Genomic DNA, 18,841 nt, shown 5'->3' on the forward strand with positions numbered 1-18,841 from the left:
AGAACCCACTCGGGGAAATGCAAAAACTCAGAGAAGCAAAGGACCATACACGAGGTCAGGCTGCCAGAACAAAATATAATTTAGGGAGCTATTGCTTACTTCTCAGATGCATCAACTTGAGAAGGGACTTCCTGTGAGCACGTGGCCAGCATCCTGTAACTTTTGCCCTGGGAATGCCCATCCAAAGACCATCTCCTGCACGTGAAGGAGAAGACCTCACGGACTTGCCTGTTAGGACTGGCTTTGAACCAACGTCCTCAGATCTCAGTCTCCTGAGTAGCTAGTTTTACAGGAGTGAGTCCCCGTCCCCCCCCCCCCCCCGCCCAGTGCCTAGCAAGATGTCGTCTCTGGCTGGTGACTCCTCTGTGGCTGAAGTAACACAGCATGTGTGCTCTTATAGACGCTGCTGGGTCAGAGCAGAAGCAAAGGGACACTTGCTCACAGAATAGCAAAGTGGCTTCCAGGAAAATTAGCCCTCAGGGGTTTGTAGGAGTCTTCCATACTCACTGCCACCATGTCTCTCTGCCTTTCTTATGTCTCCTTTGCTCAGGTCTGAGCATGGTCTCACATTTAAGTGTGCTCACACCGAAGTCTCACAACAACCCTCAGGAGACAGGAAGGTCTAAGAACAAAGGGCAGTGGGCTTCTCGGATGCTTGCCTCCACCCCCTCTAATGGGCAAGTTCTCAGAGCTCATTGTTAACGAGCAATATACAAAAATGGGATACTCACACCTTCATTTACTAACAGAAAAAAAAATGTCCTAGTGGTTGCAGAAATTCACGGCCAGCTCGTGAACCTGACCTTCTGTTCCCTGGTCATGAGCATCTAGCTCCCAACACCATGCAGTCCAGGGCACTTCTCAGCTTCCTCTCACTGCTGGTGTATCTGTGCCAAATGCTTTATGATACTTGTGAATGTCACAGAGTAGGCCCAGGAAACATGGAAAACTGCCTCACATATAATACGTGATAAGAAGCCAGCCTGAGTCTAATACACATGCTAAGATAAGCCCCTTAGGAGAAAATACTCAAATTCCATATACATCAAGATTGAATAAAAGCTCCAAATAGGACAAGGAAACAAAACTTCAAATGACAACAACAAAATAAGCCTCTTCAAGGAATGAGACTATCATCGATGAGAGTCTGCTCTATATCATACACCGCCATATATATCTATTTAATCTCTCAGGCATCTGAGAGGTGTCCCTTTAAGGTGTCCTTGTTTGACACATTGGCGAACAGACTCGAAGATTTTAGAAACTGGTTCAGGGTCATAAAGCAATAAGTAGCCAAGGTGAGGCTGGAATTCAGGACCATCTCCACAGCCTATGATTTTGTAGCATACCCACTGGACTGATCAGAGCTTGTTGGAGATGGGAGGCAAAAGCAGGCTGGGTGGTGGGGAAATTAGATGTCAATTGAGTAGATACAAGACGGCCATTTCTTAAGGTACCTTTCCTGAATCATCCTCTTCAACAGCACCAACTGGCAGATTTAAGGGGCCTCATCCTACAGCCACACAACCAGAATCTAGGCAATTGGCTTTCACAGGGAGAAGACTTACCATTAGTCCCCACATTCAGCTGCCTATTAGACTCACTTGGACAATTTGGATAAGGTTCATCCAGATCCTCAGAAATACTGATTTCATACGAGGATGGGCAGAAACTTCCTGTGCCATTCTAAAGAGAGGCAAAGCTAAAGGGCTGTTGTCCAGGGAAAGGAAGGGATTCCCGCCATCTGAAATCTGCTGGCTCAAGCAGCTTGTTTGTATATGAACTATTGAGCTGGGAGTCTATTTTTAGCCATTTTTTAAATGGCAAAAAAAATGGCCAGGCACCGTGGCTCATGCCTGTAATCCTAACTACTTAGGAGACTGAGATCTGAGGATTTCGGTTGAAAGCCAGCCCAGGCACTGAAATACATGAGACACTAATCTCAAATTAGCCACCAGAAAACCGGAAGTGGTACTGTGGCTCAAGGGATAGGGTGGTAGCCTTGAGCTGAAGAGCTCAGGGTCAGAGTTCAAGCCCCAGGACCAACCACCCCCCCCCCAAAAAAATGGCTAAAAATACTTTTTAAAGCCACACTGGATGAAAAATTACATGGACTTTGTATTTCCATCCCTATCCATAGAGCAGTATTAAAAGCCAGCCATGCTGTTCATTTATGAATAGCCTAGGACTGTTTTTGTGTGACAGAGGCCTAGATGAACGGCCAGGACTGGGACTCTAATAACCTGAAAGCCTAAAATATTTAGTCTATAAATCTTTACAAGAAAAAAAATTGGCTGATCCCTGAAATATTTACGATCTGATCTTTATAGAAAAAGTAGACTGATCCCTATTCCAGGGTACCTGTGGACAACCAGAACGATAACCAAGATGAGTGTCACATTTGATTCTATTTTATTCGGGGGAAGTAAGGGGTGTGTGTGTGTGTGTGTGTGTGTGTGTGTGTGTGTGTGTGTTGTCTCCTGCTTCCCTTCTCATGTGAGTTTTACTTCCTTTCAAAAAGTGGGTAGAGGCTTAAAGCCAGATCTTGTGCCTTCCATGAAGCACTGAGCTTCAAAGGCCCTTGCACCTCTCTCTCTTTCCTCTCTCCTCTCTCTCCCCTGCCCCCACCTCTAGTGCTTCATTCTCTCCAAGTTTCTGACATTTCCCATCAAACCCTTAGTAAACAGATTCTAAGAGCACTTCTCTGCAGGCTACAGGCTGGAGCTTAGCGCTCACAGGGAGCTTTCTTCCTCCTCAGAGAACTGGAGGTGGCAAGGAGTCCTTGAACCCTCTAGGATCCTTCAAGGGGATTAGACATGCCTGGTAGGATTGCCTTCTGGGATAGGAATCTAGTATCTGCTGACCAGCCCCCTTTGTGCTGCGGTTGGAGCCCCACCAGCTTGGTTTCTTTGTATGCAGACTAGGGCTAGTCCGCTATCAGGGGAAGGCTGACAGCAGAATGCCTCAGAGGCTGGGATTCTTAATCTCATTAATATCCCGATTGTTTTCTCCAATCTAGTGGGGTGGTACCCCAAGATAAAATGAACTTTAAATTCAAGAGATAAAATAGCAATCAGATAAAGTCTCTAAGAAGTAGAACCTGGGAGCCAAGTCTACCCCAGCCCAAAATTAGGATGAAAGCATTTCCTACCCAAACTGATGTTTCCAGGCAGGATTCATCTCTCTTCCAAATTGAGATGATCGGTTACTTAGAAATAATGATGCTCATTTACTCTAGGGATCCTTGCGGCTGAGATGAATATTTTTACAACTGTCCTCATAAACCCCTTTTCCTTGTGTGTTGTGGGGAGGAGGGAGCAGGGCTCCCAGAGGTGAGCTGAGGCGCCTGCAATGTTTCAGAAGCCCCATTAAGTCCTTAGGTTTTTTTAGTGCTCTAGACAGGGCCCAATGCAAGGGCAGTTGAAATCCCCATGCAGCTGAGGATGGGGTGGTGGAAGGAAGGGCTTTGATTTCTTCTCACAGAGTCCACCTTGGTCAGGGGCAAGGGTGGAGGTAGAAATGGTAAACTGACCAGACTGCAAGAACCCCAACCTGCTCTCAAAAAAACACTCTCATTCAGAGGGGAACAGCAAAAGCATGGGAGAAAGTAGTACTATAGACTCGTGTGTGTGTGTGTGTGTGTGTGTGTGTGTGTGTGTGTGTGTGTGTGTGTGTGTGTGTGTGTGTGTGGTTTTGGGGCCTGAAAGATCTTAGAGTCTAACAGCTCAACATCTATTCCCACTACTTACTAACTCTATAAACTTGGGCAATTTACTTATTCTCTTCAGATCACATAAAACACTTATCGAAATGAATTCCAGGAAATAGAAGCCATCCTGGGCTTAAGCTCAGGGCTTGAGCACTGTCCTTGTGCTTTCTCAAGGCTAGAGCTCTATCACTTAAGCCACAGCACCATTTCTGTCTTTTTCTATGTAGGTGGGATCAAGGAATCAAACCCAGGTTTTCGTGCATGCTAGGCAAACACTTTACCTCTAGGCCAAACTCCCAGCCCTGTTTACTTTTCTTTTTGTCTTGTGTATTTGTGTATCTGTTTTTGGGAGGGCAAGGGGGACACAGAAATGGAGGGCAAAGAGTGAACAAATGCAGCTGTGGTACTCACTATACTATGTTGAAAATGAACTCTACAGCTTGTAGCAGGGGCAGGAGGAAAAAAAAAGGGAGACACTAAGGAACGGGATGACATTGTCCAAAAAGAAACGAACTTATTACCTGACTTGTAAAACTGAAACTCCCCTGTACATCCCTTTTATAATAATAATTTTTTTGTTAGTCGTGGGACTTGAATTCTAGGCCTGGGCATTGTCCCTAAGCTCTTCAGCTCAGGGTTACCACCCTACCCCATGAGCAAATGGCACTTTCCGTTTTCTAGTGATTAATTGGAGATAAGAATATCAGCTATAATAATATTTTTTAAAAAATAGGCCAGGCATGGTGGCTCATGCCTGTAGTCCTAACTACTCAGGAGGCTGAGATCTGAGGATCAAGGTTCAAAGCCAGCCCAGGCACAAAAGGACCAGAGACTCTTATCTCCAATTAACCTCTAGAAAATGGGAAGTGGGGCTTGGCTCAAGAGCAGGGTGATAGCCTTGAGCTGCTCAGGGACAGATTCCAGGCCCAGGAATAGGGCAGTAGCTCAGGGACAGCACCCAGGTAGAGTTCAAGCCCCCTGACCCCCAAAATAATAAAATAAAATATAATTGCCTACATCCTGGAACATCTTACTTTCCTGTATTACAGATGACATCCACCCTCCAAGGTCACTGGGAAGGTTAAATGAGATGATGCACAAAGCTGCTCAGCCCAGGGCTGGTACCCCAAAAATACTCAGTTAATGCTGGCTCTTCTAATTCTTCACTGAGTATCTTTGAAGTTTCCTTGGGTATTTCTGTGTCAGGGAGAAAAGCACCCATGCAGGTACCCCGGCAAACCATCAACTTTGCCTGAGATCTAAAGTTAGATTCTTACAGGCCACTGGGGAGGACGTAGAGGGAGTATGAAGGAGAAGCAGGAAGCAAAATTCTCATTGCCAAATGGCAATGAATGATCAGAAATCTGATCCCAAGGAAAGAAAGCCAAGTGTGGTGGGCTGGGAGAGGTACAAACAGAAATTCCCCAGAGAGGGAGGAAAAGCAGCCACAGAAATAATGTTTTGAAGAAAGGTGTGTTCTTTTTCCTGAGCCTCACTGTCCAGGAACATGAGCCCCTACTTCCTCTCCCAAAAGGTGACACAGGAGTGAGGGACATGGTGTGTGGAGAGAGAAGACTGATGGAGGCCTGTGTGCTCCTCCGGCCCCACTGGGGCCATGGCCAGGTGACTTAGCTGAGGATTAGAGCAAAGCATACAGTGAAAGGCCGCTGGGACCAGGCAGCGAATGATAAACACTGCCTGTGCCAACACTAGCCCGCTTCCATCTCACAGCCAACTTCCTCCTTGAGCCAATCAATATGAGCACCAGCCTCCAACCAGCCCTTTTTCTGGCCGCAGTCCTGCCCTCTGACCTTTTGGGGGCCTTTCTCTCGATTCAGCTCCAGAATGGAGGTAGAGGCCATCACTCGGGCCTGCTGAATGGACTCAGAATGGGCTGTCATGGGCCCTATAACCAGGGATGATTCCTGCTGGAATGGGGAGGGGGGGCAGATAAAGGCCTTCCAGGCTGAAGATAAATGGACTGCCTGCAGCCTGCTACAGTAACTTTGGGCCCCCAAGAAGAGCAGACAAAGGGTGCCCCTGTGACTCTCACTGGAAAGATGAAGGCCTATCAGCAGCAGCCAGGCTGGTTCAAAGCCCCAACTTAATTGTCAATTAAGCATGCATAAGGGAGACAAAGCCATGACAACCCCTGGCTGCATGCTGGTGTGTGATTGTAAAGCTGAGGAGGGGCACCGCAGAAAACAGCTGATTCTGCTGACAATGTGATTGTAGGGCATCTTGTAACCAATCAGCTGCTGACAGAGGCAAAGTGTCCCTCCCACCCCACCCCCCCATTGTGCCGGACATTCCAGGCCTAGGGTCACACTGTGGTCATTGTGGGCAAGTGGGCCTGGGCCACAAAGTGTGGCTGGGAGGGAGGGGACTCAGTTAGGGAAAGGATGCTTCGCCTCTCCGGGAAGAGGGTTGTGTGTTGTTTGGCTGGGGGGGGGGGGCTTGGGGGGGGATTCCTCTCACAGGCATGACCAGCCCACTTGGCTCCCACATGAGTTTGGAAAGAAGAGAGGATGGAGAATTTGAGGGCATAGGTCTTGTTCTCCACCCCTCAGCCTAAAGAAGTTACTGGTGTTGAGTCAGGGTGTTGGTTTTCTCTTCGCAAAACAGAATGCTTCCCTTATGTTTTTGGACAGAGACAGAGACTGTGCCTGGACTAGAGGGCCCCATGTTGGAAAGTACACTATGACGCCTTGCATGCCAAAGCCTGCCTCCGTCCTGGGCTCGAGCTTGCTATTTGCCCTGCCCTGGGGACATGACTTAGGAACGCTGTCCTAGCTCCAGTGCTGCCATCCTACAGCTTGGAAAGACTTGGGGCTCAATCCCAGCATCCTAGCCTAGAGGCTCTGCTTCCAGTCCCAGGGCTAGACCATCCCACAGCTTCTTAGGAATAACCGCCAACGAATGAAATTAAAGAAGATGGAGTTCTGCTACCTGCCACCTGTTCAGCATTCCATAACACTAAGAGTAATGACGATGACGATGGTGGTGATGTTAATTATGTGGTTTGTTGAGAAAGGTGGTGGTCATTCATTCACTCAGTAAGGTAGTAGGTCCTGTTTTTCTCTTTTACAGTAAGGAAACAGCCATATTTAACACCTGGCTGGTCAATGAATTTAAAATTAGAAAACCCAGTCCTTGGGCTTGGGCCCTTAGTGAAAAGCTAGCCAGAGGGAAAGCAGCCACTGCAAACACCTGCAGTGACCCATACTTCTACTTTCTTGCCCCTACAAAAGCTCCCAAAGCTAACTATGATGCTAGTTCTGAGGACTGACATGATAAACCAATCAACTCCAAGAGACAGAGCTGCGTGTCCCTAAAATTTCTTGTTCCGTATCAGGGCCCAAAACTAGAGCCTTGCTCATGCTAGACAAGTTCTCTACCACTGAGCTGGATGTCCTGGCCTGACCCTAGTGTATTGCCAGGACTTGATTAGCACTCAGGGAACTCGATTAGCAATCAGAGACTTGATTTGCATGCAGGAGAGTACGGCACCCAGCAATCAGTAGATCTGACAGCCAGTCCTCATTGGTTATCATTCTACATAGCTTTGTCGATTCACGGCCTATTTCTAGGGCTCGGCTTCTTTCTTTGAAGCTTTATACAAATCATTTTTATAAAGATTCTGACTTTTAGGCTACTGTAGAGGACCTGTTTCTAGCGCAAAGTGCCCTTCTCAGCCTCCTACCCGAGGTGTGGAAGAGGCAGTTACCCATGTCTCCTCTGCTGCCCTTTGGCAGGTTTCTAAGCACCTGCTCTGTCCCTCCTAGCTCTCTGCGGTATCCTGACCATATTGGGATACGGAAAGCCCAAGCTAATCACTGACCCTGCAGTGACCTGGGCACAACCCCAGATTGTCAGAAAGCTGCTGAGCTTTTGTTTGGCTAGCAGGCTCCCTGACTTTGGTGTGGAGATCACAGGTCCCAGCACAATGGCTATTGTCTTTTCAACAATGTCTCTTGCCCCCGACCACACCCCTCCCCCTAGCTCCCAAATTCAGCTCCCCAGATCACCACTGTGGACAAGTACTCTAGCTTGGTTGGGTGCAGGCCACACACCATCATCACCTACTACCCTCAAGACCCTGCTTTGAATTGCCCTAAAGGATCAAAATTATTCTGCTATCCAGTCAGCATTTGCCTGGGGTGGGGGTGGGGGAAATCTTTGTTTTTCAAGAACAGCCTAAATTGTCATCCCTTGGGGCTTTCTTTCTATGGGAGCAGGAAACCATAGTTCAGACCCAGGTTTCATTCTAGCACCATCAGACCATGGGAGGGAGGGGTCATGGCAGGCTAGGGAAAATGCCTATATATTGCCTGGCTGATGGCTCTGAGTCTGTCTGTCTTAATGACACAAACCACTCCTAATATTTGGATCTGTTCCTAGGCCTTTCCCATCAGAAGCACATTCTGCCAGTGAGGGGAGGAACAGAGTTACAGGGTGGTTGCTGGCTTTTCCTTCATAAGCCTTCAGCCAGAACGGGAGGCTGGGCTATGCTTTGTCTGCATGGGCACCAAACAAATAAACATTTGTAGGAAGGCAGATTTCCTGGAAGAACTGAGGCCCAGGAGAAGTGCCTGACTTCAGCCTGTGGCTACACGGTGTTCAGAGTACTGGGGTGCTTTTCCACCAGAAGGTAGGCTCTGATCCTAGTAAACCCAAACCCCACAGTGGAGACATCTGAATCCAAGCACGGGCTGGGCACAGAGTATACATTTTATGTCTTCGCCAACTCATCCTGGGATAGCTTGACCAGCCCTACCTGACAGATGCAAACAAGGTGAGATGAGATTGCCACCAGAGTTTCCCTTCCCTGAAGACTAGGTTGGGATGAGGCCAGAGAAGAATGCTGGGATGGCAGGGATGGCAGAGGATGGCCATGATGCCATTCCCCCATCACCACAACCCCTGTGCTTCCAGCTTGGATCTCACCATGCCAACAAGGCATTCCTAGGCAAAATCCCTACTGGCTGACTCAGCAGCCACACAGGGAGAAGAACAGGCCAGAAGAGAATAGGGAAAAAAAAGTTCCCTGGGGGACAGGCTATCCCTTATACCACAAAGAGAAGAATCCTGACCGCAGCCATCTACTCTTTCATGAGAAAATTCTGGCAATGGGAAGAGACAGGTCCAAAGACCATCCCGGAGCATTTACCCCTCAGAAATCATCTTGAACCTAAATCAGACCTGTAGGAAAAGAGCAGGGTCATTTTTCTCTTTTGGGTCTGTTGTGGGGCTTGAACTCTGAGCTTCTTCTGTTCAAGGCTAGGGCTCTAAGACTTTGAGCCACAGTTCCGTTCCCGTTTCCCAGTGGTTAACTGGAAATAAGTGTCTCACAAACTTTCCCACCTGGGCTGGCTTTGAACTGTGATCCTCAGATCTCTGTCTCCTGAGTAGCTAGGATTATGGGTGTGACTCACTAGCGCTGGGCCAGGCTGATATTTAGAGAGAGTGAGGCCCGGATCCTGCTTACCTGTTAGCTTGTTTGGAGGTGAGGTGCTGGGCTGGTGGTGTGGGGAGCTGTGGCTGAGAAGGGGGTTCAGGTTGTGCGTCTGGTTGGAGCTGTAGGCATCCATGGCTAACTTTTGCCGGAATGCCTCTTCCTTTCTGCGGTTGGCAAACCAGTTGTAGACACGGACCTCAGTGACTAAGTTGGAGCCCAGGCCGTGGGCTTTGGAGGGAGAGACACCTCGTTGCAGACATTCTGCTCTGGAATGGACAGAGGGTGACGATCAATGAGAATGGCTGGGGAGTTGTGGGTGTTTGTTCCCAACACACAACCCTAGAGGCCTTGGTTAGCAGTGTGTAAAGGTGGAAGTACGAGTGGGGGCTGGGGAGAAGCCTCATCCTGACCTAATGGAGGATGACCGGAGGGGAGGCCTATATCACAAGGCCAGAGCACGATGTGCTGGCCTGGATGAGGGGCAAAGGTCTCCAGTGTGGCTTCTGGTCAGAGGAGAGCAAGCAGGGACAGGCGGTTCCAAGAGAAGCCCCAGAAAGGGTTCCTGACACCTGCTTAGTTTTCCATTCTTCCTAACCCAAAAGGCAAAGTCCTTCCTTAGGTATCTTACTGAGTCCCTTCCAAGCCCTATGAGAGGACTTCTGAGCTTTCGGAGTTTAGATACCCCACCACCCCCCCTCCAAGAGTGCTAGGGAGGGCAGATTCTTACTCATGTCCAGAGCCCCTCCAAAGGGCAGGCTGGGTGGATATAAAGGAGGCAGCTGGAAATAGTGGCCCCTCGTTTATTAGTACTGAGGAACTCCCCCACACAGGTATAAGCCATGTTTATAGATGGTGGTGGCGGGGGAGGGTGGGGCAGGGTGGGGAGGGAGGGAGGGAGAGAGCCAGAGTTTCCTCATTCGCATGGATGTGGGACAGGATAGCCTGAGGACTCGGTAGGCTTGATTGTTCTGCCTCCTGCTTCCTTAGCTGTCCTTCCACTGCCCAAACTGGGCCAGGCAGGAGATGGAGAAAGGGGCCATGGGCCTTGACCAGAGCCAAGAACTGGCTTGTTAAGTCAATTTGGAAGTCAGGAAAGAGGGGGAAAAATAATATTCTAAGGATTACCAGTAGGCTTTTTTTTTCTTAAATTACACAGTATCTTAACAGAGAATAAAATTTGCTGAGTCTGTATAGACACGCCAGACATCCAACCAATTCTTTTTTTCTTTTTTCCTGGTTGTGGGGCTTGAACTCTGGGCCTGGGCGTTGTCCCTGAACTCTTTAGCTCAAAGCTACCACCCTATCCCTTAAGCCACAGTGCCATTTCTGGTTTTCTAGTGGTTAAATGAAGGATCTCACGGACTTTAGTGCCTAGGCTGGTTTTGAACCGCGATCCTTAGATCTGAGCCTCCTGAATAGCTAGGATTACAGACATGAGCCACCGCGTCCGGCTCAGATCCAACCAATTCTTTTTTAACCAGTCCTGGGCTTGAGCTGAAGGCCTGAGCACTGTCCTTGGACTTTCTCAAGGCTAGAGCTCTACCACGTGAGCCTCAGCACTTCTGGCTTTTTTCTATGTATGTGGTACCGAGGAATCGAACCAGGGTCTTCGTGCATGCTTGGCAATCACTCTACCACTAGGCCAAACTACTGGCCCAGATCCAACCAATTCTTACTCTCCTTCCTATCCAACCAATTCTTACTCTCCTTCCTACTTTACTTTTTCTTTCCTTTTTTTTCTTTCCTTCTTTCCTCCCATCCTTCCTTTCTTTTCTTTCTTCCTTTTTTTTTTTGAGATAGGTCTTTTGATATAGCCCAAGTTGGCTTGAACTCCTGATTTTCCTGCCTCTGCCTCTTGAGTGCTAGAATTATAGGTGTGTTCTACACCACACCCAACCCAAGGTTTTTTTTGGGGGGGAAGGGTGGCAACTAATGCGTGTACAGTTTGTAGAGGCTAGAGTCAGGATCTGCAGGTCAGGTATAGTCTTGCCAGTGCCTATGTGGAGTTCAAAGACATGACCATCATTTTGCTGACATTATATTTGTTCCAGGATTCTCTGGAGTATCTTCCTAAGAGCACTCGTGCATGAAGTTATTAGTAAGCACGCCATGTAAGAAAGAATCTGAGAAGGTTATCCAATACGTTACATGAATTCTTAACTGCAAGACTTCCCAGAGCCTTGACTACGTTCATGTGTGCTGTGATGCCCTAAGAAGAAATATCCGTATGATGTCTCTTAAAGCTATTTACCAAGAAACTGAAACTGGGGTTCTGTGGCTCACACCTTGGGACACCCCAACTTTGCACACTTATCGGAATAACCCGTGTCTCCCTAGCCCAGGATGAAGGGGGTGGATCCTGGGACCACACGCTTGCTTGCATCTGGCGTTGTTACCTGTTGCACTCCTCCACTAAGGCCTCCCTCTCTTCCTTGCTGGGGTTCTTTTGTCGGTCGTAGGCCTGGTACAAAATTTGCTGGGATGCAGGCCCCCATTTGAACCGGTTGCGACGCATCTTCTTGTTGGTGGGCTCAGAGCAGGAGTCGTCGGACTGCCCAGGCCCTTGGCTCTGTTGACTGAATTCTGGAAAGAGAAACAGCAGCTGATCCTGACTGCTTTTGTCTGTCATATTTCCAGAGCTCTGGACTGTCTGGTTGAACTCTGAAAAGAGAAAGGAGTAGATTTGATAGGGCCTGTAGCTTTCACTCAGCAGACAGAGACAGACAGACAGACAGACAGACAGACAGAGACCCCCTCATTCCTCAGCTTTTCAATCTTCTCTTGCTCTCTGTAGGGCTAGAGGGAGCATGGCTTATGACAGATCTCTCACTGCCCGCCCCAGCTGACCCAGCAAAGCTGCCTTTTCCTTGGCTCAAGTATAGCCAAGGATTTTTTTTTTTTTTGCCAGTCCTGGGCTTGAGCTCAGGGCCTGAGCACTGTCCTGGACTTTCTCAAGGCTAGAGCTCTACCGCTTGAGCCTCAGCACCACTTCCGGCTTTTTTTTTTTTCTATGTATGTGGTACCGAGGAATCGAACCTGGGTCTTCATGCATGCTAGGCAAGCACTTTAACCACTAGGCCAAACTTCCAGCCCATAGCCAAGGATTTTTTTTTAAGACAATTATTTTTCTTTGGCCCACTGGCATTTAAACATGAAGCAACACTCTGATTTCTAGACTCTAAATTTTGATGACAAAAAAGCGATGAGCTCGACTTTAGACTCAGGTCTCAGGGAAAGCTACTCAAAGGTACACTGACTCCCATTCACCACGTTCAGGGTCTGAATATAACATTTTGAAGTAGATATTCCTGGATCATTGTATTTGAAAAATAGGATACTCCTTGGAGGAACCATTTATAAGGGAGATAACTCATGAAGGACAAGGCTTAGAGGAAGTTCAGAGACAAAAATACAAGACCTTCCATGTTTGGAATTGAATGAGTTGGATACCCATAGATGGAATGGTGCTTGCTGTCTCTTCCCAGAGTCCAGGCTTAGTGAAATTCAACGCATATTTGTTGAATGAAGGAAACAAGAGGGCAGCTGGACCTAGTGGTAAAATGTTAGCCTATGCTGAAATGATATTTGATAGTCACTTCATTAAAGAAGAGAGCTTTGCTTTCCTCGCCTCACATCTGCATGAAGCAGGGCTCATCAGGGCTGCTTGATTCCATTTTACAGATGAATAGTTAGAGAAACCAAGTACAGTTTCTGGCTCTTAATGCTGTTTTTTTCTTAATTCCTGAAGTCATTCCTACAGATCTCCACAGGTTTCAGAGCACTGGAAGCCTTCTAAGCCTTGCAGTAATAAGCCTGGATGTGTATCAGACTCTCATAATTCCGAGGCAGGGCTTCTACCACTTGAACAACATCTTGAAATAATGGTTGTGCTGTCATTTTCAGGTGCTATCTTTCTTGTTCCTTTGAGCAACTATAGATCTCAAGGTTCAAGTATCATGATTTCTTTTTCATTTATTTTACAATAAAAATAAATTTAAAAAAGAGGCATAGAAACCATTGTAATTTTCAAGGGGGAAATTAGTGAGTTTTGTAGAGGACAATTCATTGATTTGAATATAATAGCCATGGCCCATAGCAATTGCAATGACTAAAAAAGGAATGAAGATATTTCACCAAATTTTCCCCCCTAAGTTTTCAGAATGTTTTATACATGATAGGATTGTGTTTGTTTTTAAATCTCCAAAATCATCCTATATCTCTCATGCAGCTGAATTTGCATCCCATTACATAGGAATCCGTCTGGATAAACATGAATTGAATCTGTCTGTTTGAACTCCTCTAACAGCCTTCCTGTGGTCTTGCAGTCTACACACCTGAGATCTTGCTGTCTATCAAAGGATCCAGTTCCATTTTGGTCCAGACTCTGAAGCCTGACCTTAAAAATCCCAGCTGGGCTTTGTTTAACCAATGACTCTTGGGCCAAGTTCATGAACAGTCGGACTGGAGGGTAGACAGAACTTGTCACCCACGTTATGTGATTTTTAGATCACTTAGGGCTCTGCTTCCACTGGTGCCCACTGGGCAGAAAGCCTAAGCAGAACTAACCAGTCTTTTAGGACATTAACCCCAGGTCAGGGATTAATGATCTGATGAGGACTCCAATTTTTCTGGTAGTCAGACTTGTCAAAGGGTTCTCACACTGCTCTAATATTTGGCCTTCATGGCAGCTCTCTATGTAGGCCCTGCAGGCCATATGAGCCACAGCCAGAATCAGTGGATAATTCCAAGGACCTAGGATCAGTTTGAGAGTATTTGTTTGACGCAAACCTAAAACATAACAGTGAACATGTGAAGAATTCTTTTTTTTTTTTTGACCTATCCTGGGGCTTGAACTGGGGGCCCGTGTGCTATCTATGGGCCTCTTTGTGCTCAAGGCTAACATTTTACCAGGAGAGCAACAATGCCACTCTGGCTTTTTCTAAAGTAGTTTACTGGAGCTAAGAATCTCATGGACTTTTCTGCCCAGTCTGGCTCTGACCTCGGCCTCCTGAATAGCTGGGACTACAGGCCTGAGCCACTGACCCAGCAAGAACTTCTTCTATGGTGAGTTTTTTCTTTTTTTTCCCAGCACCCTTTAAATGTATCCCTTTCTCGACTTCTCACAGCCTTCCACTATGAGATGTATTGTAATGTCTATTTGACAGATGGAGAAACTGAGGTTCAGAGTGGTCAAGTGACTTGCCTAAAGTCACATGAGCTCAAAGCAGGAGCCTGGGTGATAATTCAGTCTATAGACTCCAAGACTCCTAAGTCCCACATTCCTTCAATGAGCCCAGATTCCTCCAACATACTTGTTCAGAAGTGGCAAAACCAGCTCTTGAAGCTTTGTCTGTGGTGGGTTTGGGACACACAGGAGTCCCGTAGTGAGGGCCTGCCTCAGTCTCTCCCCTGTGCTTGGAAGAGACAACCCACACTGCGCTCAGAACCCAGGACACTCCTGTGCCCGACAGGGGACTAGCCTGACAGTCTACAGACCTTAGCAGCTTAGCCCTTAATCCCTCCCAACACCAGATCAATCTTCCAGCCACAACTCCTCTCCACTTCCTTTAGGATTAATTAGGAGTAGAAGAGGGGCAGGCAATGTTCATTGCCTGTTTAAAAAAAAAAAAATCACCTCGGAGCAGTTGGCCTTGGCAGTCATTTCACAGGCTTGGGAGAGAGCTTGGACAAAGAGATTCTGTATGTAAATAGGTCCGTGAATGCCACTATCTATCCATTTTTAGGTTTTTTTTGGGGGGGGGACAATATGTAGTCATATATCACCTTATTTTTATTCCCCTCATCTCTTTTTCTTTCCACTGATCCTCTTCCCCTTATGTCCTTCTTTTATTCATCTCCCTCAATTGTTTTTCCATGCTGCCTGTTTTGCCTTCATCCTGTAAGACTTGGTTCAAATGTCACATCTCCTCGGAAGCCTTCCAGGAGATCTCCAGGTGATTTAGCAATTCTCTCTTGCCCCTTGTGCATACCTTTCTAACAGCTCTCGGAAAGTGGCTGTCACTATTTATTCAAACATCTCAACTCCCTCACTGAGTAAATGTTGGTGCAGTCTCTGGAGAAAAAGACTGGTGTTTATCACAGCCTAGCATCCTGCTTGGTAGAGAATAGGTGTACATATGGCATTGATAGAAGGAAAGTTTCTTAAGCTTTATCTATGTGTCTGTAAAAATAATAATAATGATAACAAAAATGTCCCTTCCGGACTCTGTCATCCACGTTGGAAAGTGCCCTGGGACTTGTGCTGCCTTGTTCTTCTGAGAGAAGGCTGGGTGAACAGAAGTCTGCACAGCCTGGGCTGTGGCTGGCTGGGTCCCAGGAGTTCCTCAGGCTTGGGAGATAGTACCCACTCCCTTCGCCCCTGGTCCCAGCGTTGCAGGACCTGAGTGCTGCTTCATGTCAGGAACACAAGCCCTTAAAGAGCAAGTCACTATGCTTGGAGGTCAGCCCTAATTCGAAAGGGTCTCTTTCCCTACGTAGAAAACAATTCTGACTTGACTTTACCCAGTCTCTCTGTGCCATGCTTCCAGTGCACACACAGGACAAGAAGCATACCCCAAACCTTCTCTCCAGCCCCCAGACACTGTGACAATAAATCCAATCACTTCAAAGCAGTGTGACTGTCTAGTGAGAGGTAGGAAAAAAATCCTACCCAGAAAGTGCCAGAAATGAATAGCATGACTAAGAAAGAGAAACTTATGGCTCAGAGAATAATAATATATATGCTCCTACAAAATTTTTTTTCTAGGGAAATGTCTAGATCAAAATTCAATAATAAAGTTAAAGGATAATTTTTTTAAAAATTGAAAATCTACTCTTCCTACCGTTATCATTCCAAACAAAAATCTCTCAGTGTTACAAGGTGAAAGGACTCTGGATGAGAGAAAGCTTTGGAATGAGAGTGGGAATGACAAGAGAATTGATGGGCCAGGTGTTCCGAGGTTAACTAACACTCTCACTGTGTCTCACCTGACTCAGCTAGAAGCTGCTTCTCCCACAGACAGGGTCACCAGCCCAAGTCCCCAGTCCCACTAACTTTGGTAAGGGTAAGTCAGAATTTTAAATTGCTTCAGGACTCACTCCCATCCCTTCCCTTCCAAAGAACAGCTTCAGGTTCTGATTATTCAAACCTCTTCACCATTTAAATAACGTTTTTCTCCCACAGGGGAGAAAATAAGAGTAGCAGTGACTGATATTACTGACTGCTTTGAAAAGCCTCTCCCTCTCTCCCTCTCTCCCTCTCTCCCTCTCCCTCTCCCTCTCCGTCTCCCTCTCTCTCTCTCTCTCTCTCTCTCTCTCTCTCCTTTCCTCTCCCTCTCCCTTTCCCCCTTACCCCCTCTCTCTGTTCCAGCCCTAGGACTTGAACTTAGGGCCTAGATATTGTCCATGAGATTTTATGCTCAAGGTTAGAGCTCTATCACTTGAGCCGCAATTCCACTTTTGGCTTTTTTGATGGTTAATTGGACATAAGAGAACCATGGACTTTTCTACTCGGGCTGGCTTTAAACTGTGATTTTTCAGATCTCAGAATCCTAAGGAACTAGCATGACAGATGTGAGCCATCAGTGTCCAGCTGAAATGACTTTTTTTTAGACTAATTTGTGGTCATATGTCAAAGGGACACGCTTTGCTCACTTCAAGGAAGGTATTCCATTCCATCATCTACCTAAGGTTCAAATAAAAAAACGTTGGAAAAAAACGTAAAAGACCAAACACTTTCAAGTTATGCTGTAGTTGCCAAAGAGCTTGACAAAGCAACTGGCTAGATATAACAAGGGACTAGGAGAAAAGAAAACAACACAAGCCAATGCACCAGGAACATCTACGAAGGCCACCTGTCACCTCGGATTTGCCAAGGGCTCCTGAAGACCTTCTTGATGGAGAGGAAACTGAGGCAGCCCACAGGGGTCAGAGTGAGAGCAAAAGCCCTCCAGACTAAGGCAGAAGCAGGGCTAAAGCACTTACGTCGCAGGATCTCCCGTTGCTTTCGGACATACCAGGTGTACAGGGCCGCTCTCTTCTGGGTTTTCATGGGGGTGCCTTTGTTGAGATGCTGGGAGAGATGTGACTGATTCAAGCCTGTGACGTCCACCACCTCCCTCTGGGGGATGTTGTGTTGCTGCATGTAGCCTTTGATCATTTTGGCAGCCCTCCAAGGGTCCTCACTAGACAGATAAGCAGATGGTTAGGGTGTTGGTAGAGATGCCCAAGGAGAAAGGTTTGCATGGGAGGGGTTCTGCCTACCCTCACTATCAAAAGTGATCTTCACATATTTTTCCCCCTAGGAGAGGTATAAGGCCAACATGGAGCCATCTACTGGTGGTAAGTGTGAACACTTATCAGCCTAGCTAATCAGGAGTCTGAGATTTGAGAATCTTGGTCAAAGCCAGCCCAAGTAGTAAAGTCTATGAGACTCTTATCTCCTCTCCAATTAACCACTAGAGTGCTAGAGCACTAGCGCCTAGGCCCCGAGTTCAAGTCCCAACACACACACACACACACACACACACACACACACACACACACACACACACACACACAATAGAAGAGGCCCTTATATGGAACACACCTTCTCTTCTGAGATGAGCAGGGTTTCCGGAAAAGCTCATTTTGAGGAATGAGGCAAGAATACCAGCACTCACTCTCATTAATCAGAACAAAAAACTCATGCTTTAATTTGCTTTCTTTCCCTTTCCTGATTCCATATACTTCAAAGGAAAGAGTACCACTGAAGGAGCTTGGGGGGGGTACAACGAAACTTCAGTGATGGCGGTCTCATCTGCTCAAACCTTCCCCACATTATATTCCTTCTGAAAGGCTGGCCCAGTCTCTTATCAAATAGGGGTAACAAGGTACTTAATATGTGTCCATCTCTTAAGAAGCTAGCTACTAGCTAGCTTAGCCAAATATTAAATGGTTTCCAGAGCCTTAAAGTGTTCACAAACATAGTAGCCCCTCCTCTCTGGCTTTGAGGAATCACACTGTATTTACAAAGAAAAAAAATATGGACAGCTTTGCCTCCTAAAGAAAATCTAATGAGGACGAGTAATTTCAATTTCAGAATAAGACATTAACCAACCCAACACAAGGAAACTCCTCTGATAGGGCTAGGGCGTCAGGAAGGTGATGTTCCTCATAGATTTCAAGTTTGGGACGAGCACTTTCCATGTCTTTTAAACACAGGTACGTAGGAAACTTGTATATAGTAGTGTCTTTGAGGTTCGCTGACTTAAAAATATCTTCAGTTTGTCTAAAGTCTTTTTTTGCCCCCTGATTAGGTGACTTAAAATGGGAGACATAACTTAAATTAAGAAAATAGTGTATATTTTAGAACAAAAGTACTAGAAAAGCAAACTATTCGCATATATTATTGATTTAATTCAGCTATATGACTTACAAAAAATTACTTGGCTGAATGTTCACACACACACACACACACACACACACACACTTTAATGTAACATGGATAAAAAAAGGGAAAATTAGTTTCAGATGAAACAATAAACACGGGTGTAAAAGCAGAGGCCAAAAAAGACACAGTATGGTAGTAAACATTTATTTATAAATGGTGCCTGTATGTCAAATAAAATTAATTTTGTTTATGTATTAAAAATCTTCAGCAAGCAAATTAGCAACGATATATCTGAATAGGTGAT

The 18,841-nt window shown here is 46.4% G+C and overlaps 1 protein-coding gene across 5 annotated transcripts in view; it reads right to left on the reverse strand.

Annotated features, from left to right (window-relative positions):
• Nucleotides 1-18,841, reverse strand: part of Hnf1b (HNF1 homeobox B) — a 57,277-nt gene that overhangs the window by 34,613 nt on the left and 3,823 nt on the right. For 3 of the 5 annotated variants that reach the window (XM_090351225.1, XM_090351224.1, XM_090351228.1), the window contains exons 2-4: nucleotides 17,151-17,350; nucleotides 11,564-11,828; nucleotides 9,198-9,433 (exon numbers count right to left, since the gene is read on the reverse strand). In XM_090351225.1, the coding sequence (XP_090207351.1) occupies nucleotides 9,198-9,433; nucleotides 11,564-11,828; nucleotides 17,151-17,350 (701 nt within the window). The remainder of the gene's footprint in view (nucleotides 1-9,197; nucleotides 9,434-11,563; nucleotides 11,829-17,150; nucleotides 17,351-18,841) is intronic. The other 2 variants (XM_090351227.1, XM_090351226.1) reach the window with 1 other exon arrangement.

Source organism: Megascapheus bottae, chromosome 17 (assembly GCF_031878675.1).
Source record: "Megascapheus bottae isolate mThoBot1 chromosome 17, mThoBot2.hap1, whole genome shotgun sequence".
Taxonomy (NCBI): domain Eukaryota; kingdom Metazoa; phylum Chordata; class Mammalia; order Rodentia; family Geomyidae; genus Megascapheus; species Megascapheus bottae.